Source organism: Schistocerca serialis, chromosome 11 (assembly GCF_023864345.2).
Source record: "Schistocerca serialis cubense isolate TAMUIC-IGC-003099 chromosome 11, iqSchSeri2.2, whole genome shotgun sequence".
Taxonomy (NCBI): domain Eukaryota; kingdom Metazoa; phylum Arthropoda; class Insecta; order Orthoptera; family Acrididae; genus Schistocerca; species Schistocerca serialis.
The window spans coordinates 62,023,517-62,050,992 of NC_064648.1; the positions used below are offsets into that span (position 1 = coordinate 62,023,517).

The 27,476-nt window shown below is 40.2% G+C and overlaps 1 protein-coding gene across 8 annotated transcripts in view; it reads left to right on the forward strand.

The window, feature by feature from the left end:
- LOC126427289 (zinc finger protein 99-like) overlaps positions 1-27,476 on the forward strand; it is a 159,092-nt gene that overhangs the window by 51,314 nt on the left and 80,302 nt on the right. For 7 of the 8 annotated variants that reach the window (XM_050089572.1, XM_050089578.1, XM_050089575.1 and 4 more), the window contains one exon: positions 8,638-8,730. In XM_050089572.1, coding sequence (XP_049945529.1) covers positions 8,638-8,730 — 93 coding nt within the window. Of the gene's footprint in view, positions 1-8,636; positions 8,731-27,476 lie in introns of those variants that run through there. The other variant, XM_050089573.1, reaches the window with a different exon arrangement.

Here is a 27,476-nt window from a genome sequence, read left to right on the forward strand (position 1 = left end):
ACTAACTAGGAACGAAAGGGATTCATAAAAGTTGACAAAATTTCATAGGTAAACTAAATACTTTGTAAATGCACTTTTGGCTACTTGTCACACTGATGATGTTCCACATTGAGCTAGGTTTTCAGCAGATGCGTGTCAGTCACAAGGCAGGGGCAGCTACACCAGGTTGAAGATGAACCACAAAATGGGTAAATTAGGGCAAGGCACTCATTTTCCCTGAAAGCAGCAAAAGCTAAATACAGATTGAGAAAATTTTACAACATTTGGTTCCACACAGAAACACACTCTAAAAGAAAATTCTTTGCACAAAAATATTTATGCACCTGCTGACACTGCTACTGTAGAAGTGCTGTACTTGTTCTGCACATGTTATATGACTCAATAGTTCTCTTTTTAGAGCAAATGCCGTGAGAATCTTTCAGTTGAGTGGCCTGAAAAATAAATTTGTTGTGCCACTGCTTTTGCAAGGATAAATTTCTGATAATAGATATGGTGGATGCAGAGAAAGTCCGCCCAGGAGGTAAGAGATTTCAGAAAAATCATGGAAGAACAAATATGGATGTAACAAGAGGGAAATTGCTCTTAACTTCGATAGCATACCTAGACATTCACTGAGAGCCAAAATTGTAACCATTTGACTAGGAAAAGGGGTGGAGAATAAACCAGCTGTGAATTTGTACTCTGCTGCGCATAAAGCAGTTGGTCACTGGTTTTTATGTCAAAGGCCATTCCTTGTGCCTGTTCAGCATAGTGGACAATTTCTTTCATTTTGGGTTGTGGATGTTCAGATGGCATATGCGTGTGTTGTTTTCTATGACATCTGAATGACTGCAAGTGGTGAAAGGAAAACCACTGCATTTATTTTTATTTGTATGAATTTGGGACAAATTCAGAATTAAATTCAAATGTGCAATAATTAAATTTGTAACTTACATAACTTCCATAACTTCCATAATTCACCACACCACTACTGTCAGTGATACTGGAGAGAAGCAGGAAGTTGTCATGACATCTTAAGTGTTTTATATTTTGTACAATGATGATATGCCATTTTTTTGCAAAATGAAGGACCTTTCATTTAAGGAAAACTACTTGACTACTTGGCTTCACATGGGTGTGCATTTACTGCAGTTCTAACATCCTCCACCCCCACCCCCCAATTCTCTGTTAATCTCCTCAACCCCACTCTCTGTCCATGTCCCCCCAGGCAGCTTTTATGAGTACACGCTTGGCTACCACAGGGTTCCACCCTTCATAGCATTACTTCCTATCTGTGCTGCAAGTTTAGTCTTCCATGGTCCCTTTCACCCCTGCCTCTGCATTGGATGGTTTTCATGGTGCAGTACCTGCTTGGATGTAATTTATGACTGCAATTAGTTTTTCCACTTCTGGCATTATCAGCAACTTTTTAATAAATAAATATGTGCTCCCCATTGTTAGGTTTGACCTGCCACCAATTTTCAATGTTATCCATAAGTGCAGATCATGCAGGGAACTAAATGCAGTGTATGCTCCACCTTTGCACCCTTGTCGTTAATAAGGTAAGATATGCAAAACCCATAACGGTAGCCATCCTGTTGTGGTGGATCATCAAGTACCTGCATGGTGGTAGCCCCCTGACTGCACAGGGGTTGCTCTGTTGGTGCATGAGCTGAAAAGTCCACTGTATGCTAAGGAGTATGAGTCCATCAAGAGAGGGGAATGCAGACTCCAAGGAGTGGATTACTAGTCAAGTAGCCATTGATGAGGCTGGGTGGCACCCATGGGAAGAGCCCTAATTTGTAGTGGGTAGTACCATGGCAGATAAGCTACAAATGAAGCAGATGATGGTATCTCATGCTGGTGGACCCAGTAGTCTCTACGAAAGGGAAGTCCTCTTTCAATGCAGGCAGATGTGATCCTGAAAACTTCCCTTCATTGGCTGTGCTGTGGAAGGATTATAGGGCTAAGTGGCAAGCTGAAAAATACTACTCCCAGTATTTAGTTTGCACAAGAAGTGATGGGGATTCCTTCTTGGCCACAAAGCCCTAATTATTTGTAGAAACTATAGATGACAAATTTGGCAAAGTTGCAGCCCTCTCCAAAACAGAGTGGATTAATTTTGATCAAAACAGTATCCTCTGTCCAGCCACAAACACTGCTTGCTTGTAACGAGCTGGATGACATACCAATGACTGTCACTCCCTTTAACAGTTTTAATACGGGTCAGGGCATCAATTTCCACCAAGACCTGCTCGTACAATCTGTTGATGAGCAACATGCCAACTTGGAGTGACAGGGCTCCAAAAAACAATAGGGTTGCTACCAGTGCCTTGATCTTGGCCTTTGAGGGCGATAGATTGGCTGAAAAGGTCAAGGTGTGAAACAGTATGTCCACGTACCTCTGCCCACCCACCTCCCCTATGTGGTGTTTCAAGTGCCTGAAATTTGGTTGCGTGTCTTTGCATTGCAGCACTAGCCCCATTTGTAGAGATTGTGAACGAGCACTGCATGAAAATGCCCGTTGTGCCCCTCCCCCAAGCTGTGTCAACTGTGGAAAGCGCCACACTCCCTTCTCATCAGTTCACACTGTTTTCCAGAGAGCAAAGAAAATGCAGAAATACAAGACTCAGGACAAACTTACTGACCAAGAGGCCAAAAAGAAGTGCAAGCAGTTACACCCAGCATGTACAACAATGTCGTATGCAACAGCTACAAAGACATCTCCCGTTTGCCAATGGTACTCTTGCCTACTACTCTTTTTACAGTGAGCCTTCCGGGATGCTAAACTGTGCCTGCCCCCCCCCCCCCCCCCCCTCCCGATGGTTTGAGGGCTTGCTCCTTTCCCCACACCTCCTTTGGAATCGATATCTTCCCACTAGGGACATCAGCCCCACCCCCAGCCTCAGGTGAATAACGAATGTCCAGCTTCTCTTGCAAGGAATGGGACCTTTGGGACACTTTCTTCCCATGGTTTTGCTGGTCTACAGCTGGACACCAGCCAGTGACTGAAGGAGCCACAGGGTGCTGGTAGCAGATCTTCAGTCATCATGTTTATCTGAAACTGTTTCAGAGAAGCCCTCTCCATCATCAAAATCCTCTAAGGAGAGGAGAGACAAGACATCCGCCATGAAGCAGGACCTTCCAGTGGCCTCCACCCCAGCAGATCCTGCCTGTTCAGCTTCTGTGGTGGAGGCAGAAATTTTGGTGGCCCTTGAAGCCCTGATTCAAACCACACAATGGAACCCAGAATGGAGTTTGCAGATATGTTCTGGACACTATATATAGTGAACTTTTGCATCTTGATACACCTTTGTAGCCTGTGGCTGTTAGAGTAAGGGCATTTCAGGGTAGTACTGTATGCAGAGTTCACCTCCCTCCTAATGCTGAAATATCTCATGACTTACTGTTGGGATTGGTTTCTCAGCTCCCTCTATCTTTCTTAATCTTGCGTGATCTCAACGCCTATAACCCTTTGTGGGGTGGAACCACCATCACTGGCCATGGTAAAGACCTCAGAAACTTACTGTCGCAACTTGGCCTTTGTCAGTTAAATACTGGCACTCCCACACACTTCAGCATTGCACACAGGGCTTTATCAGCCACTGACCTTTCCATTTGCAGCCCTTGTCTTCTCCCATCCATCCACTGGGGAATCCATGATGACTTGTGTATTAGCGACCACTTTGCAATCTTCCTGTCCCTCTGTCAGCAACATTACCCTAGATGACTGCCCAGATGGACTCTCAACTTTGCTGACTGGAGTGCTTTTGCCTCTGTTGTCTGCCATGACTCCCCACTGCATGGAGACCTCAACGAGGCAGTCCAGAATATAATTACAGCCATTCCTTAGGCAACTGATACAGTATTCCCCTGTTCTTCAAGCCTGCTTTGGCAGAAGAGAGTACCCGGTGGTCATCAGAAATTGCAGAGGCCATTAGAGATAGCAGGCAGACTCTACAGCACTGTAAGTGGCACCCATTGATGGAACATCTCATTGACTTTAAATGGCTTCATGCCTGGGTGTGTCACCTGATAAAATGAGGAGTGTTGGAATCAGTATGTCTCAATCATCGGACCACATACCTCTCCTTCGCAAGTTTGGCCTAAGACCAGGTGTCCCTATTCGCACCAGTCCCTAGTAGGTGGAACTGCTATTAATTTTAATGGCACTGTCTCCACTGACCCGGATGCCATTGCCGAATGTTTTGCTCTGCATTATGCTCGAGTCACAGCATCTGAAGATTATCAACCCGTCTTTCATGTTCTCAGGCAGTGTGGGTGGAGCAAAAGGGATTTTTTCATGCCACCTGGAGCCATATAAAGCTCCTTTCAATGAGCGTAAATTCATCAGTGTCCTAGCACTCTGCCCTAATACAGCCCCAGGGCCAGGTTCCGGTCCCATCCACAACCAAATGATCTAGCACCTATCAGTGGATTGTCAGCATCATATCCTTGCCATCTTTAGCTGCATCTGGACAGAGGGCCAGTTCTCGTTGCATTGATGAGAAAGTATCACTGTCCCAGTGCTGAAACTGGGTAAGCACCATCTACAGATTGGCAATTACTGCTCAGTAAGTTTCACCAATGTTCTCTGTAAGTTGTTTGAATGCACAATAAACTTGTGGCTATGGTCTTGAGGTCTTCTGGTTACATCCCAGGTTGACAAGGTGTGTTCCCCTTCTGCTAGTTCCGTTTGCCTACAATATGCAATCCAAACAGCTTTTGCCCAATGTCAATGGCTTATAGCAATTTTCTGCAACCTCCAAAAGGCATACGACACCTAGGTGGCACAATAGCCTTGCTACCTCACATGAGTGGGGTCTCAGGATAATTCCCAATTTTTATCCAGAATTTCCTGTCGCACTGTATATTCTGGGTTCAAGTTAGTTCTTCTCCCAACACCTCTCACCCCCACCACCATATACAAGAGAACGTGATTCCACAGGACTCTGTACTGAGTGCCACTGACTTTCTAATTGCTGCCAATGATCACCAGCAGCTGTGAGGTCCTCAGTATCATTCTCCCTGTATGCTGACAACTTTCGCCCATACTATCACTTCTCTAGTGTGGGTGTCACTTAATGTAGGCTACAAGGCACCTTATGAAAGGCACAGTAATGGGCGCTCACCCATGTCTTTCAGTTTTCAGCTGCCAAGACTCATATCATGGACTTCTGTTGATGTCGTACGGTTCATTCACAACCAGACCTTTATCTTGACCAACTACTCCCTGTGGCAGGGACATACCGCTTTTTAGGACTGGTCTTCACTTCTCAGTCAATGGGAATTCCGGATTTTTGCCAGTGTAGCTCAGTGATCATTGTCTTGACCCCATATCAGGTTGGGATCTCAGAGAATAAACTTGATGGTAGCTTGGCCAAACTGGATATGGTAAACCAGCTCGAGCAATCACTATTCTGGAAACAGACCTCTGATTGGTGTTACACCATCAAGTTTTAGGAATGTGGAATATGCAATGGATCACTCTGACTTCACCTAACTATCAGTGATAAAGGAGATTATTAATCTATGGTGGTCCTCCATGTAGGTCTCTGAAAAGGATTCTAGTGTCGTTTGATAGCTCCATTTCAGCCATACCTGGCTGGCTCATAGTCTTCTCCTCTACCCCACTGTTGTTGTGGTTTCCATTCAACAGTGGTCCACATTTTGCTGTACTGTCCCAACATAGCCACCCTGTGGTGGAATCCTAAACTCGCTACCTGTGGTGTTAGGAGATGATGCCTCAGTGGCTGACATAGTTTTACGTTTTATTCATGAAGAGGGCTTTTACCATTCTCTTTGAGTGAGAGTCTCTTGACCTTATTGGCACATTGAAAGGTTGGCAGAAAACTGTTGCCGTCTCTGCCCAGTCAAGACTGTGACAGTTGGGGCTTGGTGGTCCAGCTCGATTATCACCCTACCTGCTCTTTTCTGCTTCTTCCCGCTCTCGCATGACGTGTTACAGTAATTCATCTTTTGTCCCTGTGCTTCTCTTGCCCTGTTTGTGTTGCTAGCTTTTCCTAGGCAGCTTCTGAGTTGAGTACATGTGATAAGTGGTGGGGATTGGAGGATGTATGACCACTCATTGCATTCTGATCTCTGGGGCTCCCAGCTGCTCCCTAAATGGGGCATGTTGCCTGTCTTTTTTCCTCTGTCTCCCTTTCTTCTTTCTGTATCTCATCAGCTTTGTTGACCTTGCCTTGCCTTGGGGTTTTCTTCATCTGGGTTGTGTGTGGTTGGCTCTCTCCCATCTACAATCACGTAGGCCTGTTTGTTCATGGAAGAAGGGACAGATGTCCTAGTATTTTGGTCCCGTTAATCATTCAACAAGCCAACCATCTCTGTCCATCTGCTCTGCCCTATCTCTGTCCATGTTTTCCTGCCACCTCTTTCTGTTTGTTGTTCCTCCCCCTGCTCTCTTCACATTGTCACTCACCTACATACGAGAATGCTGGTTCTTACCTTCTTCGTAATTTTGTCTAGATGGTAAGTATATGTGTACCTCGTTTGGTTGAAGCCAGTGCAGTGGTTTAGGAGGAGATGTGAAACACATCCACTTCCATAATATGTATGGATACTGTGTATGCTGATTTCTGCTTGATACATAAGAACTAATTTTGGTTTATATTTGGTGGGCAGTCTCCTTCTGTTGTGCCTGCATTCAAGAATAAACAAAGCTTTGGTTTCAAATATTTGAATTGTGGCACCCACATTTTCTTGCTGCCTGGTTCTAATTGATGAATACGTGTGATTATTAGTGTTATGGCCTTGTCAGCTTCTACCTGCACAAGATCAGTTTGAAGGTACTTCTCTCTCTCTCTCTCTCTCTCTCTCTCTCTCTCTCTCTCTCTTTCTCTTTCTCTCTTTTCCTGCTCCCCTACTCCTCTCTAAGAAGTAGCCATGTAGGAATAAGGCACAGAAGCCGTGATCACTTCATTTGTTTGCTTTTTTTCACTGTCTTGAACACCCAGTGAAGGCTGAAGGACCTAGTGTTTGGGTAAAGCAAGATACAGAACTGAAACAACATGTGGATGGCTCTGAGTGTAATGCAGCTGTTAGCACAAACACTGTATTGTGCATGAAGTGTAGCAAGTATGTCCTGATACAAATATGGGGCATTCAAGCTAAATTACCATGGATGGTGAACAATTGTAACCTGTGATACCAGCTATTTTCAAGAATTTTTGTGGACTTTCAGTTGACTCTAGTTAGATTTGCTATGTCTTACTTATTACCAATAATATTTTATCTGCCCTTGTAACAAGCATATTTTTAGTAACCATTACCCTTCTTCAATTTTTTATTGTTATTGTATGTAATGAGTGCTTTAAATACATATTTGGTATGAACAGAGCAAGGAAGGCTTCCTATTGGAAGTAATGGCCTCTGTTTCATAGTGCTATAACAGAACATTTGGAACTATAGATACTTGTAGGTATATATTTTAGACTTCCTAGTCACTGTTCACTGAAGTACTTACATCATTACTGAAATCTTGCATTGGCTGTATGTAATTCCTTGTGATTTTCCTCCAGTACACATGACAAATTTGCATTGTTCCCTAAAGAGCAGGCACTGAAAATACATGGTGACAGAGCAAGAAGCTTTGTAAATAGCATTAAATTTGGTTAATTTTGATATAATGTGTGGACTGCCATATTCATTAGATTAATGACCAAAAAGCCATCTTATTTATGGGTTTACGGCTAGAAGATTATTGGCATCTCTATATTATCTGAGTTTAAATTAATGATATGGTTATAATAGAGGGAAACATTCCACGTAGGAAAAATATATCTAAAAACAAAGATGTAGTGACTTACCAAATGAAAGTGCTGGCAGGTCGACAGGCACACAAACAAACACAAACATACACACAAAATTCAAGCTTTCGCAACAAACTGTTGCCTCATCAGGAAAGAGGTGGCAGGAAAACATGGACAGAGATAGGACAGAGCAGATGGACAGAGATGGTTGGCTTGTTGAATCCACACATGGATGGATATGTGTGTGTGTGTGTGTGTGTGTGTGTGTGTGTGTGTGTGTGTGTGTGTGTGTGCGAGTGTATACCCGTCCTTTTTTCCCCCTAAGGTAAGTCTTTCCGCTCCCGGGATTGGAATGACTCCTTACCCTGTCCCTTAAAACTCACATCCTTTCGTCTTTCCCTCTCCTTCCCTCTTTCCTGATGAGGCAACAGTTTGTTGCGAAAGCTTGAATTTTGTGTGTATGTTTGTGTTTGTTTGTGTGCCTGTCGACCTGCCAGCACTTTCATTTGGTACGTCACTACATCTTTGTTTTTAGATATATTTATCTGAGTTTAATTTTGAAATGTTGACATACACATATACACATATAACATCTTTGTAAATGGAAGTATGACCATGCAATAGAGTAGACTCTAGTGCCACTGAAATCAGTGTAGGTTATATGACAGGAATAGAAAGTGAAAGCTTCCCAATATGAATACTACTCAGTGGCTGTTAGCATAACAAGAGTCATAAGAACTGATTTGAATGCGTTATGACACACTTTTACCAAGTGATAAGAATCTGTGCAAAGTTAGACAATATTCATAAGAAAGGAATATTGAGAGCTGTGTCATTTGTACAGAAGTTAGCAAGCAGTTATAATTCAGAGATTGTTTTCTTTTTTCAGTGTGTTGAAGACCTATTGGAACTATCTTGGTCCACTGATGTTGTCAAGGAGGATCCTGAAGTAAATGTTGAAGTGAATGTAACTGAGAATATTGTAAGTATTTACATCCCTGAATTATTGCATGCAGAGTGAGGCAAAAAGTGATCCGTTAATTGTGTAGAGTAAAGAATGTATTGCAGTGCAATTCTCACAGATTGTCAGTTTTGTGGAACTTGTTACTGTTTGTAATTGTAGAGTATTCTTCTACTCATCCACTTGACTTCCATATTACCTGTTACATGCTGACTTTTAAATAGAGATGGAGTTAACTGGTGGCTGGGGCTGGTATAATCCTGTTTTCCATAGCCATTGTTGATATCAAACATATTGTATAATGGCAGTGTGTGATAGATACACTTCACATTTAGACAAAGTGTGAACTTTAACCATAGGTCATTTGAGAAATATTCCTCTTTTCAGTAACTTGGGACTAATACAATTCAAAAGAATGTTGGGCATTCTTGCCTTCTGAGTGAATCATAGCTATTCATGGGTTTGTCCCAAAACTTTTTTTGCATTTTGAAAGAAGTTAAAATTCATGTGTTATAGATTACCCCTGATACCTTGGCCACAACCTGTACATATTGTGGGCAGCTTCTGTGGTACCTGTTCTATTTGTTATAAATTTGTCAGTCAGAGAGAAACTCTGTGTATGACTTTTGGTGAATTACTGTTCATAGATGAAGCCGTGTATGACCTCACCTTTAGAGATATGGCAGCTCTAAAGAAGAATGATTACTTGTCATAATATGCTTTATTACCTTGCTGAGGGAAAAAGGTGCTCACATTGAAAACATGTCACATGAATAAAATTAGATGAAGATTGGGGAACATTAAACACACAACTGCAGAAGGTTGGGTAGACATTCACTCTTGATCTCAGTTCTCTTTAACAAGCTTCCTATGGCTGTAAAAGATTCTTCAGACACTGAAATGTTGGCTTCTTCAGACACTGAAATTGCATGGTGATTATAGAAGCACACAGCTCAGACAGTATGCAAAAGAGTGCAGCTGATTCACAGCTTACAGACAGACTTAATGTCAAAGAGACTCATATGGCATTTTAAACAAATGAGAGGGGTGTATTGGCATTACAAGTAGACAGGTCAGCAAGTAAAACAGTAGAAGTGTTGTTCTACAAAAAAGGTTTTACAAAAATGAGAACGCTATGCATAGTAGTCAGTGATGTGCAAACTAGGAGCATGGCCAAAACAATGAACCGTAGGGTGTCCTAGGGCATAGCTGTAGTTGTCAAAGTGGCTGGATTGTAGTTGGTGACCACTTATTGTGAGAATAGAAAAGACCATACTGGCCTTCGTATTCAGCCAGAGAGGTCACAGGTCGTACAAGAAGGCTCTGTGGCACCAGGGTCAGAGATGCAGATATAGTGTCTTATGCTGCATGGAGTGCTGCTCCCAATGCAAGTGTGCAGAACAGTGTGTTGCTGATTGTATGGCCTGGGAAACCGTGTCATGTGGTTGGCACTGAAATCAATGACATGTACTCCAGTTGTTACATTGAAAATACATAACTTAGACTGAATAGTGCTAGGCACCTGAGTGGATCTACAAGTAGAATCTGGACATAGACGGTGATCCTGAGTAGCACATGCCGTTGTGAAGTCAACATCTTAGCTCCGCCAGTTGGAGTGACATGCAGTCTTTGTGGTCAGGAGCATAAAATGCTAGGGCTTAACGATGCATAAAAATAGAGCTGATCATTTTGATATTGGCACATGGCGAGCAAGATTCTGTAGTAATGGTAGAATTGGGAATTTTATTAAGTAATTGTATGAGAAGCTAGAGCAAGTCTTCGTTACTGTACACCTAGGTACCTGATTTACAGTGACCACTGAATTTTTTTCTGAAAACCTGTCCAAACTAGTTCCTACATCAGATGTGTTGTTTCTGCATTGGAAATTTGTTTGTCAGGCTTAATTTTGATGTGCATTCATTGCATATTATTATTTCCTGTGTTTTATTATTCTCTTGATTGTAATTGCTATCGTATGTGAAGATACCATTAGTGAGGAAGATAATAGTAGAAAGGACTCATCACCTAGTGAGAGATTCATGAGATAAGATGTTGACATCAAGAAGTTGCATTGATTTTTATCCCTTTGTGCTGTTGAAGAGTGATTCTCAGTTGTTTGAATTTCTCCAAAGTTTTGGTGCTATTGTAGGCTGATACAGATGTGCTGCTAACTGAAAGCCCATGTCTTGCATTAAGGTTCCGACAGCTAAATTTCATGATGGGCTTATATGGCAGTGCTTGAAAATTCTAATGTGGAGGTTGGTTTGTAATGGCACATGGTTTTAGAGATGTAAGACAGTCTCAAAGATATATCTTTTCTCTTTTCTCTGGTTTTGTTTTGAAATGCTGGTTATGGCTGTGCCATCCACTTGTTACATGGTATAGTTAAGGCAAGGCATTAGACTGCTGATGCTTGATTTTTATCATACAAAGAAATTTGTTCAGCTATAGTGAAGATATGGAAAAGTGAGATTCAGAGATGTGATCATTGAGATGGGGGGAATCATCTTTTGAAACTGTCAAGCATCATGCAGAAAAGTGGATGGCAGAAATGTGAGTTGGGAGCAGGTGTTCTGGGAAAGAACACAGACAGACTATGTAGTGACTAATCGGAGAACATATGGAGTATCAGACAGTTGTATATTCAGATAAATGTGATAGTTACAGCCTTCAGCCAGTTCCAGTAAAACACAGCTAATTGTAGAATAAAGTGTTATACAAAGGAATGATATTGCAAACAGTAAGGTGTGGGGTGAGGTGAGAGAGAGCACAGTGTTCTGCAGAGTCATTTGGATGAATGCATACAGAATGAATATGTAATTAAGCATAAGTATATTTTTCATTCTTACGTTCAGTGAGTTGGGTCCCTTCATATTCTGTGTGTAGAGTATGAGGGCGTGGTTTTGCTGCTTTGATTGGTTGTAGAGTGGATAAACGGGAATATTTAGTTTTCAGTAGATATCATGTATCTAAAACAACACTTCAGTACTACCTTATTAGCGACTCTCTTGCGCTCATCAGAATAATTTGTCTCGGGGATGCAACTTCCACTTAACTTCAGTTTTTGTGTTGAATGGGTTTCGACTTCAGCAATAAATAGACAACAGACATAATTTCTCTGTAAAAGTGTATTAATCCTTTGCTGGAGAAGAAATTCAGAGGCAGGCTGTTCGATTTGTTACTGGTAAGTTTAAACAACACACAAGTGTTATGGAAATGCTTCATGATCTCAGATGGAGGAATGCTATTGAAAAAACTTAAAAGAACTGCCATTTGAAGCTGACTGCTGAACGATTCTGTTGTCTCCAACATACATTGCGTGTAAGGACCACGATTATAAAATACGAGAGCTCATGGCTCTTATGGAGTCACATATATGATCTTCTTCCCTCATTCTATTTGTGAGTGGAATGGGACAGGAAGTGACCAGCGGCAGTACGGGGTACCCGCCACCACACACCATTAGGCGGAGTATCGATGTATGTGGAAATACTAGGTAAATAAGTAGCTGAGTAATGTAGTATGAGCAACAGTGATACTTTCCATAGTAGTTAATGTACATACACATATGTACAAAATCATCTATTTGCAGTGTGAGTAGATGGGCACTAGTCTCACAAAGATGGTTGCCGGTATACTTCACAGAAGTAAATTGCTGTGGGAGCTTGTGCCTTTAAATTTTCAGTCTAGCTCATTCCACATGCATCCACATCATTTATGAAAAGCAATGTGTAAATCAAAGAATGAACAACCATAACACACACCATCTTTGGCCCGGGTAGAGGTTAGTGTTGAAAGCAAATGTAATTTCATGGAAATTGCAAGACATAAAGACAAATTAATGTTAGCATATTTTACTAAAACAAATTATACTTGTATAAGCAATTCCTCAGGATGTTTAAAATCATCACTTTTCACAAGGCTATAACTGTGTCATAAATAAAGATGCAGAATTGGGGTATGATTGTTACTTCAATACATGCCAGCAAAGCCTTTATTTACAAAAGAACCATATGATTTATATGCATGCATATACAATATTAAATCACTTTTCACAGCTGTGTTTAGGGTCAGATTCTTCATTTACTGATCACATATATCGATATTCTTTTTAGCTTGTTAAGCATCCAGATGACAGATTTGAGCCATGCATTCGCAAGCATGTCAGTTCAGGAAACTAACTGCTGTTTTCATGTAGCATCATAGTTAATCCAAATTGTTGGAAGAGGAGGCACTTGGAGCCTTTCAGAAACCCCCACCAGTAAAGAAGATATTATACTGTGAGCTAAAGGACATTTCAAGGTCGGATCTGCAGCCCCTTATAGCTGATCGATCCTTCAGGCAGATCACTGTTAAGAAGTGCTCTTTTATACAGGTTCTGATGCAGTGTCACACCATCCAGATACTCTTATTTCTGATTATTTTCCATCGCTTTTATTTTTGGTTCATCTTTGTGTTTTCTAATATTGTCCACTTTCTTCAGTTTGTTACAGAATTCCATAGTCTTCATATTCAATTCAGTTTTAATATCACTAAAATGTTCCTTCACCACATTACATAAGTTGAATAACAGTTCATGATCACCACCAACAGACTTCCAGTTTTCTACATTACAGCATGTTACCCTTACTATTGTTGTTACTTGTTTGGAGAACAGTAGTTAATTATTAACAAAGTGAGCATTTATATGTAACTTAATTCCAGCTGCTATCATATTTGATTCATTCCATACTTACTGATTGATCACCATCTGGCATATCAACTAATTTCTTGATTCTCCTTCATTCTAATGGTTCTCTGCAGGGCACCATTTATGGGCTCATTTTACAGCTATTTTAGTTGTTTTTATTCTGGCTGCTTCTCCATTTATGTTCTTCATACAGTGGCTGTTCATATAATTTGTCACTCAGATACTTCAGAAATCTTATTAATTTCCCATCAAGTTGTTTTACATAGTATAATGTCTGCTAATGGCACAGGCATATCATTCAAAATTCCCATCCTCAACCTAACAAGGCACAGATCACATGATAGCTGATGAGATGTACAACTGGTTTACCACTACAGATCCATGTCTTATCCTTTGAGGACTCATTTTATATGATTGAAAGCAATCAGAAATGACCTACTACTGATAGAAGTAGATACTACAGGTCATTCGCTAAATGAAATGTACTATGTACAATTCCTTGGTGTCTGCTTGAATTTCAAATTGAAATGGGGTCAACAAATTGGTAAACTTGTCAAGATGATCCATTCAGTGTCACTCACCTAAAGACAATACTGATGGCTTCTTTTGGATTTTTGATTTGTTTTTGGAATTATCTTCTGAAATGGCCCTCTGGAAATAAATAAAATATTTATATTGTTATTTAACATAAATACCAACAATTGGTGCAAGATATCCAAGGTGCGTGAAGAGGTTTATGCAATGTTCAGTTGTCAACATCACATTACGTCCCTATTGCATGCTGCCCTGCTCTATAAGATTATCCTATAGGTTAGTACTGAGTGAAAGCACGCAAGGAAGCATTTTTGCAACTCTGGAGGAACATTTATATAATTGCAAGGCAAAGAGATCTGAGCTTTTTGGTTAACTTGTTCTCATTCTGGGGCCTTCTTAATTTATTATCTATTTGAATGCCTAAGAACTTCACACATGGATCCTTTCCAGTGTCTGTCATTGATATCTCCTCCTTGTATCTGTGAGTCATTTCGATTTGGTTGGAGCTGCATGATGTGTATTTTTGTAAGTGCAAAGATAGAATTTTTGTTCTGTTGCCTGTAAACCAGTTGCAAGCATGTTCCATTATTCTCCTGGTTGTTTCTGGCACGAATGTGTTCATCAGTTATCAGTCAGCGTGTATACGACCCGGGAAAAGCCCGGGAATTGTTTAGAATTCTGGGAATTTTTCATTGCTTTAATTACCAGTTAAATTTTTGTGATTTTGACTGGTAAGAGCCAATACTCTAACGAAGGATTTTACTGTATCCCGCTTTTGCAGAATAATACTGCAGCAACAAAACATGAACGAGAGAAACAAAAATGAGAATAAGACTTAAGTTGCAAAGGAAATGCGCCATATACAACAACAAAACACTGTGCTCATACAAGTGTCTGCCAACACAAATTGTGTCAAAGGCTTTAGGAAAAATATGCAGTGCTTCCTAACAACAAATTGCCTCCTATGAGCGTGACATGACAGCTGTTTACATTAGATTCAATTGAGCAGTTGCGGGCAGGCTCTTTCGCGTGAGCAGTTGAGTCGCGTGTGAGTAGTACCTTCTCCCACTTCTGGCTACAGATGTGTGGCTTGGCGCCACTATCTAAATTGCTCCGGTTCGGAAATCGTAGATCTGGGGCTGATGCACAGAGCAGTCTTGAGTTGTAGTGAGGAGGTCGTTTGTCTCCACATGACCTGTGTTTACGTTTAGTGATTTTGCTGTTTCCTCTTCGGTTATTGCTCTCACATTAAATGTAAACAAAAAGGATTTCTGTGGCTGGGACCTACCAAATGAATTAAAACACGTTTGCATAATTATGGAAGGCTAAAATATGTTGTTAGTTTCAGGTTTTATTTCCACCTTTCTGACAGTCAAGCATTAATCACCTTGCAGAACAATGAAGTTATTTTTGTCTGTTTGCTAAAGAGATTTGGCTTTTATTAATTTTTGTGCTGAGGCAGTCAATTTATTTGAAACGAAGTGTTTAATTTCACACTGTTGGCTAGTTTCAACTGTTCGCTGCATTTCAAGTGCATGTTTTCCATCTTCTAGTTCATATGGCATTATGCCATAATAATGAACCAAACATGAGATAATAGAGTACTGGTACTCAAGAAAATTTACATCTGAATCTGGACATAAGATGTTGCACTTTAAGCCAAATTATACATTTTAGTATGGTTCACGAAATTCTGATGCTCTTGAAGTATCTTTTGATGTCTTGTTTCTTTTATGACATAATGCAAGATCTTTTAATGTTTTACATGTACGAACATGCGGGCTTCCTGCGTCGTCGTAGCTGCGCAAGCACAGTGACGCCTGTTATCTGGCACTCTCTGGGAACTGCTAAAATGAACCAATTTCTAACAGGTCACGGGAAAATATTGCGAATGATGGTTTGAAAAGTGTTACTTTCAAAGTAAATTTCCTTTTACGCAAGATGAACTATGTGTGAGAATGTACGATGAATTTCTTAGATCACAGAGCGTTTGACTCTCATTCTAGAAGAATTTGGAGCCCAGAAGATCAGACATTTACGTCGTTATTAAAAAATTTACTGGCACATTTGTGTGATGTATCTCAAAGTGTAACACGCGCAAAAGGATCAGCATTATATGTGGAAGCTTAGCTTCTCTTGCAGCTTATTAATCTTAGAGACAAATATTATTTGTGAAAGCTTTGTTTTTCTTGTAGCAACACTATGTCTATTAATTCCCACCGTTAACTTTTCTTGTTGTGTGTTCGCGCTACTTAAGAGTGATCTTGCTATTGGTTGACTACATCACGTGTCCTGTGCTGTCATCAGGTGGCGAGATCACGTGACATGAGCTATGACTGGCTTACAAAAGCGCGTCGCAATCTCGATTTCATTGCTTCGGAAAGTATAATGCAGTGTTTGGTGGAATTCGAATTCGTACCTCTGTAACATGAAAAAATGCAGCGTACATGTTGCTGCACGTAAGATCTTTCCAAAACGTGTTTTTTTCCGCCCTGGATTTCCTTTTCTAAAGTGCCGGCAAATTCTACGTCTGTGTAGAAAACCATAAACATTCTAAGGACTCATAAGTTTTCCAGTGCCGAGGAAATGTATACTGTCACTTAACACGGAAAAAGTGTATTTTCAACTGGGAAATCCGGGAATTTATTTTCCTTGTCCATGTATACACCCTGTCAGTGTAGTTGTGTCATCAGCAGACGTAGCAGATTTTGAAGGCCCCCTCCAATGGCTTCAGCACAACATTTATGTAGCTCAGGACAAGTCAAACACTGAACCTTGTGGGACATCATAAGTAATGTTTTCCAATTCTGTATTCAGTTTTCCTCCCAAGATATCATTTATTACTATTACCCAGTTATTTTTTTATTTTTTTTTTTATTTTTTATTTTTTTTCTCTCTCTCTCTCTCCCTAAGCTAAGAGTCAGTTCTTTTAAGTGTAATTGTCTTAACACCATTATACTGTAGCTTCCCAAGTAAATGGGAGTTCAATGTTGTAGTTTGATGTAAATAAAGTTTCTCCACTTCCACTGCATATTTCAGTCATGCTGTAAAGTTATCACAACATTTTACTAATTAGGTTGTTACAATCATAAAAAGAAGCGTTCGTCCTCCTGTCATCAGGTTATTCTTGTGACTTATTTGACAGTTCATTTGATGAAACTGAGTCCGGTCAAGTATACACTTCCTGACTGAGGCTGATGGATCTAATATCAATGGTCACTTTTCTCCCCAGTGTTTTCAGCCACTCTTAAGAAATTTTTGTTTTCGTGTCCCAATATTTTTTCATTTTTTTTCCTGAATATTAGGCTGGTGCATTAGTTCATAACACTTTCGTTTCCCATGTTGGCATTCCAGTTGCTGAGGGTTAATTTATCAATTGACATTTTTTTATTTGTAGTTCACTGTTGCTCTTTGAGTTCGTTTGTCTCAGTTTACAAATTGTCATTTGGTGAAACTGATGGATCAGTGGTCACTAGAAAGTGGAGTGCCAAGTATAGAAATCAGAGCACTGTTGACATATTCATCTGCTTGGGTACTGTAAAGGGGTAGCAGCAGTGGAGGCTGCCAGAAACATTAGGATCCTGTTTTTAATTAAAGATATTGGACAGAGCTTGACAAGAAAATGTTTTTTTTTTTTTTTTTTTCTTTTTTCTTTTCATTCTAAGGAGAACTGTTTCATCATTAGTGACTCGCCATGTTCAAGAGGACTTTTGGGGCTTTTTTTATGAAGATCACTTAAAAGCATTAATTCACAATGATTCGTGTCATTGTACGCGAGAACTGGCAAATTCAATGAACTGATAATGTTGTCATCTTGCGACATTTTCTGTGCAGTGGGAAAGTTCAAAATTTGGATGTATGTGTACCACATGCTCTAAAGACAGAAAAGTCAGAGGATGGCCATATGCATATCTCTGCTTATTTGTCATCAATTGGCTTGTGAACAACACTAACCATTCCTGTTCTGTATCATTATCGTGACAAGAAATGGTGTCTTTGTCCTAAAATAAGGGGAAAAAAGGAATGGTTAAGCCCAAACACGCAGCAGGACAGCAATAGTGTGGTATACTATGAATTGCTCCATAGAGGTGTAACCACTCATTACTGTTGCTAATTATGTCAATAACTGAGATGTTTCACAGATGAAATCCAAGATCAATAACCAGGATGATGCCACTTCATCATAATGCATGCCTGCATTCTACTAGACTGACCAAAAACAGTACACAGGACTTGGTTTAAGTCATTCGACACCCATCTTATTCACTTGATCTTGCACCCACATATTTTCGCCTTTTCTGCTCTCTATTGAGCAACCTTCAAGGCACTTCCTTTCCAGATGAAAATACACTTTCAACATTGCTCGATGAGTTCCTCATCTCAAAACCAGATGACTTTTACAATTACAGAATCAAAAAGTCACCCCGGCATTGGGAGACTGCTGTAAATAGTGAAGGAGAACAGTTCATTGATGATAAGTCTCTGTTATGTGCATCCGATTTGTCTATTAAATTTATGGAAAAATGCCGTAAACTTATACACCAACTGAATACTTGCTTCAGATGGCCACACCTGCATAACCTTTTTTCATTCTATTAGCAGACTGTTTTTCCTTTCATCTCCAACTAACTAGTATGTATAACATTCAAAATAATACTTGGTCTTTTAAGCCCAGTGTATGGGTACAGATACTACAAACATAGATAGGTACTGTACATATCTTTCACAACGCAATTAACTCAGTGCATGTGTGCTAAGTGTTTGATGATGAGTCATATTGTCTTCAGTTGTCAAGTTTATAAAGAATCTAATATTTTCTCAAAATAATCTTGATCTCTAAGTGAGGGTACGGGTGAGTAAATGTTAGATGTTTGTTAATTTCTTGTCATTAACGGATATGGCTGTATTGACAGGATAATGTAATCTGTGCACCAATGGTTCTCAGAACGTTTGAGGAGGGGTGTGTGGGATCAGCTTTGTTGTGACAGTTGTATAACATAAAGGCTAATTACTCTTGTTCTGAGGTAAACAAAAGTTTTGTTTCTATTCTGTTCAGATAATTTTAATGAACAACCCACAGGACGCAGTAAAATATTTTGTAGGTTACCAACAAATGACCAAAGATTCTGAAAATTGTTTTGTATGAAGAAAATGCAATGAAGAGTTGATAGGACTTGTAAATTAGTTAATAAATTTCTTTACTTCATTGTAGAAATGACTGATGCACTCAATATTGACCAATTAATGTTTGAAATAATTTGAATGTGTTGCACGATCAGTAGGCCTGGTAATTGAAGTGGGTACAGATACAATGATTCCTTAGTGAAATAAACTGTATACATAATCATTAAATGTCAGTTGTATGAAAAATAAAATTCAGCTGAGGAGAGTGATTCCAAGTTTCCTTTTGAGCAATCACACGTATGAAAAACGAGTTTCATTTCATTTTGTGGTAACATTTCTTTTTCTAAATGATCGACAATGCGTTCAGACAGTTGGTTGTGTGGTGGAATTAAAGGTAGCTCCTGAAAGAATCTTTTAAAATTATATTTAAACCAGAAATTATTTGAATTACAACCTGCCTTTAAAATACAAATACATGAAGAATTAATTATTTCAGACATGCATTAATTGTACCTAAAACTCGAAAACTTGAAGGTAAATATAAAAAAAAAACTAGGTGCATTTGAGACATCCTTGGTTCTGTACGCGACTCATGCAAATAGTCATTTTTAATGCAGTTTTTGACTGGCTAAAAAACTAAAACTGTCCATAAATTGTATGATTTAAATACATAAGTTTTTCAGATTTCCATTATATTACATTTTCTCATAAAAAATGGATATGATTTATCTTGCAGTACAGTCATATGTCCAAATACTAAAGACATAAGTAATAACATCTATTGCTTTTTTGATTAATCATTGGTTAGTTCATTAATGTTCAAATTTGTTCAGTTCTAAGAATAAGTGCTGTCACTTGTATATTGTGTGAACAGATTGTAGCCTTTGGAATGGGTTTTGAAAGCATTACCTTAACTTCTCTATTTCCACAAATGCCATAGAAATTGTTTTATACCTTTCTCATGTAAAATGTGTGCAGTGACAAACAATCCAAGATGTATCAGATCAACATACACATCCTTGTCAGCATCTGTTCCAACTGTGTGTTCATCTGTAGCATCCAATTCCCCCACAAGAATCATTTTACGCGTCTGAATACCCAACAATCTTTGATGGTTTGCATACTTAGTTATGAGAGGATATTTGTTTATTTGACTTCAGGATGGTATGAGCAAAAATTTTGACCTGAATGTAAGTTACACTTACTCAGTAGTTTAGAAGTCATCTTTCAGTACCATAAAACATGATTCTTTTATGTGTCTGAGTTTGTGCACATTCATAAAAATCTTTATCCCAGCCGGCATATCATTTTCTGTGTTTCATCTGGTTCCACTCTTCACTGCACCACCAATAGCATCCATCACAATTTTACCATGACATGCAGCAAGAAATAAGTCTATTTCTATTTCAAATACTTTTGAACACAAACTGGATAATGTATACTTATTTTCAAATAGGGAAGTACAACCATCTGAAAAAATTATCAACTATTTTGAGATATGATAACTTCTTCTTTAGATCAGCTATATGAGAACACAGCAACAGATCCTGTTTCATGTGTTAGATCTCATCAGTGATGATTGCATGATAAAATATTCCAGCACCATTCCAAGCACAACCTGTGAACCTTGTGCTTGTTCATGTGATGAATGAGCACTTCGAATTTTGTCTTCATCAATCAGAGACAAATTATCTACAAAGTCTGTCTGTAGATGTCCATATTTGGGAGATCCATTTTGCGCTCACCCCAATTCAGCAGATTGTGAGTTTTTAATGAAGCAGGGGAATATTAAACACAAAATTTGCTTCTCAATTTGTGTTAATACATCAGCAATGGTAACATTATCTCCTGAAAATATTGTTTACCTGTCAACACCAATCCATTGTTTCCATTTTACTTCTGGATTCATCATTTAATGTGGAGTGAAGTTTAGGAGTTAGTTTTGATACTTTATATGAGAGTTCAGGAACACATGAACTCACAGTGGACTACGTGTTCCAATAACTACCTACCTGATGAAAAAGTGCTGTTTCATTGTCTTTTTCAGTGCATTCATCAGGTAATCTAGAGTTATCATAATATCTTCACACACACACACACACACACACACACACACACACACACACACACACACACACATTGAGGTGTAAGCATGTAGTCCATGAAAATATTTATTTGCCCCATTTTAGTATGCCTCAAATTTCTTATAAGCTCCCTGTGCTGAAAATACTCTGTACTATTTTTTGCAGGACTCTGCTTCTTACTCTCAGGATCTTTAAATAATTTAGTATCCCATCTGCCAGGTGCTTGATAGTCATCTCTGTTGTAAAAAAATTCATCTGTTTACTTCTTTTGTTCAAATACCTTCATATTCAGTTTATGTTATTAAGGTTCGCTTAAACATTATGGAAGTTGTGGCCTTGGTACAATTAATGTATTTGTTACTGCATATTTCCAAGTTGGACTGTCTGGATGAAGCTATTCTAATCTTTTCACGGCTTTTCTTAAAGTTTATGGAGATTTATATGAACCTAAATAGGGTTCTGATGACTGCAGGAGAGGTTGTGCTTTTACTTTCTCTGTACATACTCTTCACAACTCTTTCTTCCTCTCTTTTTCTTTATTTGAAATTTAGACATTTATTGAGGTGCTCTCTTTCCTTTCTTCTGAAGTCTTATGATATTTTCTTGTCTTTTCTGTACACTGAACCACTTGTAACAGGCGATTCTTGAGTTTCTCCCAGCATATTTGATAATCAAAATATCCACGGGTGTACTGCCGGTCTACAGTGTCCAACGGGCACAATATTTCGGTGATCATACATGTCGCCATCATCAGGTGAACTGACGGACTGAGCTCCTGTGAACATGCCGGCACGGAGATCCGTACGCTATGGCTGCTCAGAGGGAACTGGGTTCAGTTGCGGTGGTGGCCGATTTAAATACCCTCCGCCTGCGGCGCGCTCCCTCCGCCGTCCGCGCCCAGCGCCACGGTCGCGCAGTGGGACAGATTGCGACGGCGTCTGAGATGACACGAGAGTGATGGCACTGTGCGCCTTGGTCGTCACAACTATACGTTTGCTCGATTTACTCTTGATTAACCCAATTGCTGGTTCCCAAGCCTTGCTAAGATTATAGCCACAGTGACGGTTTATGAGGTCGTCATTGGTGCGAATTTCGATGGCCTCTCTAACAACACTGTCCCAGTATCTCGACGTCTGTACCAGAATCCTCGTGCGTTCATACTCCATAGCGTGATTTTCCGACAAACAATGTTCAGCGACTGCCGACTTGCTCGGATACATCAGTTGAGTGTGCCTCTGGTGTTCACGGTATCGATCCTCGACGGTACGCATCATCTGACTAATATACGACTTGCCACATTGACACAGTATCTGGTACATGCTGGCCTTCCTCAAACCAAGGTCATCTTTGGCGCTCCCCTCCAGTGCACGAGTTTTATTCGGAGGACAAAACAGTTTCGACCTGGTGTTTCTTCAAAATGTGGGCGATTTTCCCTGAGGGTGCGCATGTATATGGAATAAACGCAATGCCTACCTCCTCCCTCGTGATTTCATCCATCTCCACAGGTTGTGCTGTAGTGGTTGGGCGGAGAGCACGTTGAATCTGCCACTCTGAGTACCCATTTTTTCGAAATACAGTTCTCAGATGTTCCAATTGCTGGGATAGACTCTCTGCGTCAGAGACAGTGCGCATCCTACGTACTAGAGTTGTAAGTACCCCATTCCTCTTTGAAGGGTGGTGGCAGCTGTCTGCGTGCAAATACAGATCAGTGTGTGTTGTCTTCCGATACACCCCATGACCTAAGGTGCCGTCACCCCTTCTCCTGATCAAGACGTCAAGAAAAGGTAATTTACCCTCTGTTTCAGTCTCCATAGTGAATTTGATGTTGGGGTGTATGGAGTTTAGAAGTGTAAGGAAGTCAAGGAGTTTATCCATACCATGTGGTCATATGACGAACGTGTCGTCCACGTAACGGAAAACTCCATACACCACAACATCAAATACACTGTGGAGACTGAAACAGAGGGTAAATTACCTTTCCTTGATGTCTTGATCAAGAGAAGGGCTGACGGCACCCAAGGTCATGGGGTGTATCGGAAGACAACACACACTGATCTGTATTTGCACGCAGAAAGCTGCCTCCACCATTCACAGAGGAATGGGGTACTTAAAACTCTAGTACATAGGGTGCGCACAATCTCTGACACAGAGAGCCTACCCCAGGAATTGGAACATCTGAGAACCGTATTTCAAAAAAATGGGTACTCAGAGTGGCAGATTCAACGTGCTCTCCGCCCAACCACTACAGCACAACCTGTGGAGATGGATGAAATCATGAGGGAGGAGGTAGGCACTGCGTTTATTCCATATACATGCGCACCCTCAGGGAAAATCGCCCACATTTTGAAGATACACCAGGTCGGAACTGTTTTTTGTCCTCCGAATAAAACTCGTGCACTGCTGGGGAGCGCCAAAGATGACCTTGGTTTGAAGAAGGCTGGCGTGTACCAGATTCTGTGTCAATGTGGCAAGTCATATATTGGTCAGACAATGCGTACCGTTGAGGATCGATGCCGTGAACACCAGAGGCACACTCGACTGATGTATCCGAGCAAGTCGGCAATCGCTGAACATTGTTTGTCAGAAAAACACGCTATGGAGTATGAACGTACGAGGATTCTGGTACAGACATCGAGATACTGGGACAGCGTTGTTAGAGAGGCCACCGAAATTCACATCAATGACGACCTCATAAACGGTGACTCTGGCTATAATCTTAGCAAGGCTTGGGAACTAGCGATTGGGTTAATCAAGAGTAATTCGAGCAAACGTATAGTTGTGACGACGAAGGCGGACAGAGTCATCACTCTCACGTCATCTCAGACACCGTCGCAATCTGTTCCACTGGGCGACCATGGAGCAGACAGCGGAGGGAGCGCGCCGTAGGCGTAGGGTATTTATATCGGCTGCCACCGCAACTGAACCCAGTTCCCTCTGAGCAGCCATAGCGTATGGATCTCTGTGCCGGCACGTTCACAGGAGCTCAGTCCGTCAGTTCACCTGATGATGGCGACATGTATGATCACCGAAATATTGTGCCCGTTGGACACTGTAGACCGGCAGTACACCCGTGGATATCTTGATCACTTGTAACAGATTTGCAAAATATTGATCTATCTTCATTTTACTATTATTTACCTTTAACAGAAAGTTAGTATTAATAATGATTTACTATGTAAATTATTCAGCAAATGAAACTTTTATTATTTCATCCACAAAATAATTCCCCCATAAATTCTTTGCTTTACAGCATGTTTTTTTCAAAAATTGTTTGTTAAAGTTAACTAACAAAAAATGTAAACTTTCTTCCTTGACCACTTTAAACTTAAAATGCCTCTAACACTGTAGCCAAGCAAAATGTATTTGTATCATGCTCCATGCATTTCAAAATATCACACAGGAAGTGTCATTATGATCAGTAAGTTAGGTATGTAATGTGAAGACAGATTCTTCATATCACTGTAACTTCTACTTGTAGCTTTCTCGATTTAAAATTCCCGCCACTCTTAAAAATGGCCATATATTCAGTGCCATGTGAAACCTATCTTTTTCTAGCACCACTGGATTCAGCTGGCAGCAGCAGTGTACTGATGTGCCAAAAATGAGTTGTGGGGCTTCACAAGCTTGCTAACACTGTCTCCCTTCCACCCTGCCATCACAAACATAGAAAGAACACTATCCAGCTTGTGATGTGTGACTGCATTCTATGGCACCAGTCAACTTTAATTGAATGTGAGTTGTGGTATCGGTAACAGAAGAATATTTTCTTTCGTAGCTAGTTTCCTAATGGAAAAAAAAAGTTTTCATATGATATGGGCCATTAATGGAAAGTAATAGCATATGGAGAACAACATGGAAACAGAGCATCTGAGTGGCATTTCAGGCCACCTCCAACAGAAAGAGCCATTTGTGCTTGGCTTGATAGTAAGGAAGAACTGAAAAAATGAAGACTAAATGTGCAAATAGAGTACTGAATGGAAAATAGTCAAAAATACACTTCCATCCCAAATTAAAGGAACAAATAACCCAACTTCCCCATTCTGTGTCTAATTCACGATATAATGGTACAAACTGTTACTGAGATGTTCATGCGATTGGGTTCTGCGTCAAAGATGGCATTCCGATCAACTGACAGCTGTGCCCAATGTCAGAGCACATATTAAATGAGGTAGTGTTTTCTGGGTAGCCACACATCCACACATGCTGTGTACGCAGCCACAGACATTGCAGCATGGCACAGAGAAGATGCTTACCAGACTGCAGTGGAGAGCCATAGAAAGAAAGGGAGCAGGACAGTCAAAATTTTATGTGGCCTGATGGCTTAATGTGAATCATTCTGCTGTTTCTTGGATGTGGCGACAGTTCATAGAGACTGCAACTGTATCCCAAACTCTAGGATAGGGCCTACCACATGTGACTTCAGAAGAGAGGACTGTTATTTGGGTACAAGGGCACAAGAGTACCATCTTAATACTGCATGGCAGCTGGCATGTGAGCTCGCAGCATCCACTGGATGTGTTGTATCGAAGGAAACAGTGTGGCAAAGGCTTCGGCAGATTGGGCTTTGTCTGAGACCACCTTTATGCCTACGTCTGACCTGTCTTCACAGAAGGCACATCTAGAGTAGACTCAACATGCCACCTCGATGGTCAAAGAGTGGGTCAATGGTGTTTTCATGGATGAGTCCTAATTTTGCCCAGGAAGTGGTTCTCAATGGATTCACATCTGCAGGGAATGTGGAATATCATTTTGGGATCCAAACATTGTGGAAATAGACCGATATTGAGGAGAATCCGTAATCTTGTGGGCAGGGATTATGTTTATCATGTGAACTCCTCTTCATGAAATTGTACGCATGAATCAGCAAGGTTTAATAGCTGTCAGATACCTTGAAAAGATCTTGGGACCTCATTTGTGGTTATTGTGAGGTGCTGTGGGCCTAGACTTCGTATTGATGGATGATAATGCTTGACCTCATAGAGCACGGGTGGTTGATGTTTTCTTGGAAATGGAAGATACTGTGTGCACGGTGCTTCCTGGTTGCTCTCCTGATTTGAATCCCTTAGAACATGTCTGGGATACACTAGGGAGATGGGTTGCACCACGTCAGTATTCACCAACCACTCTCCAAGACTGAGACCAAGAATTGGTGTTGTTGTCTCTACATGATACTGTTGACATCATTCACAACATGCTCTGTCATTGTCAGGCCAGTGTTGCTGCCAAAGGTGGTCACACAGCATATTCAGCACCTTAACAAGCTGTCGGAATGTGTGTGTGCAACTGTGTTAAGTTGGAAAAAATGAAGAACATCTTTGTATACCATTATGTATGTTGCAGTTGTTTACGTTCTGTATTCTTTAGATTGTTTCTACTTTGCTATCACCTGTTCATACTGTTTTGTGGCAAAATATATGCAGCTTTGTAAAATTTCCATTAGTTGCTTTAATTTTGGACACCAGTGTAGATGATGACGTATTGAAATGGATATAAGAAAATCATCAAAATGGCATAGTAATTAAAACATAAATGATTGAAATAGATGTTCCTAAGCTAATAGTGCAGTGGAACTTAAGACTTAAATGGTGGAGTTGGTAGGTGATACAGGTTTATGAAGCGACATGGACTAGCATCATTGCTTTGTTATTAAACACTGAAAGAAAACTATTGTGGAACCAAGTTAAAAAACGAATATGTATCACATTCCTCTGAGATTGTGCCAAGTAACAGACCTGTTGCCGTGGAAGGTGCTAAACCTGTAACTGTAGAAACAAGTGGACATAGAAAAAAATGCACTACACTATTGCCCTTTCATGTTGTGCTGACGATACTAAACTTAATCCAATGATCATTTTCACGTGCAAAAAAAAAAAAAAAAAAAAAAAAAAAAAAAATGTGCCAGGTATTATTGTTCATACATGAAAAGGGTTGGATGGATGAGGCTGCTATGAAATTATTGATTAACAGAGTGTGAGAGAGTAGGGAATTCGCTTTATTCAAAAACAATTCTTGTCTTGTTTTAGATCAGTTGAATAGTCATTTAAAAAATTTGGTGAACGAGAAATTGAGACAGGGAAATACAGAGCTTGCTGTTACTGCGTAAGGACTTGCTTCACTATTGCAATCTCTTTATGTTTTAGTAAATAAACCATTTAAACTGTATATAAGAGAGGAATGGAACAAATACATGATGAATGTGTTAAATCGCCCTTGGATTGTCACCTGTGGAGAGTGAAATGATAAATCAGGATGACAATAGATTTGTTCAGTTAATATCCTCATTCCAGCCCTCAAACATAGTGCATCAGGAAGAGCTTAGTCTAGGTGTCCAGTTG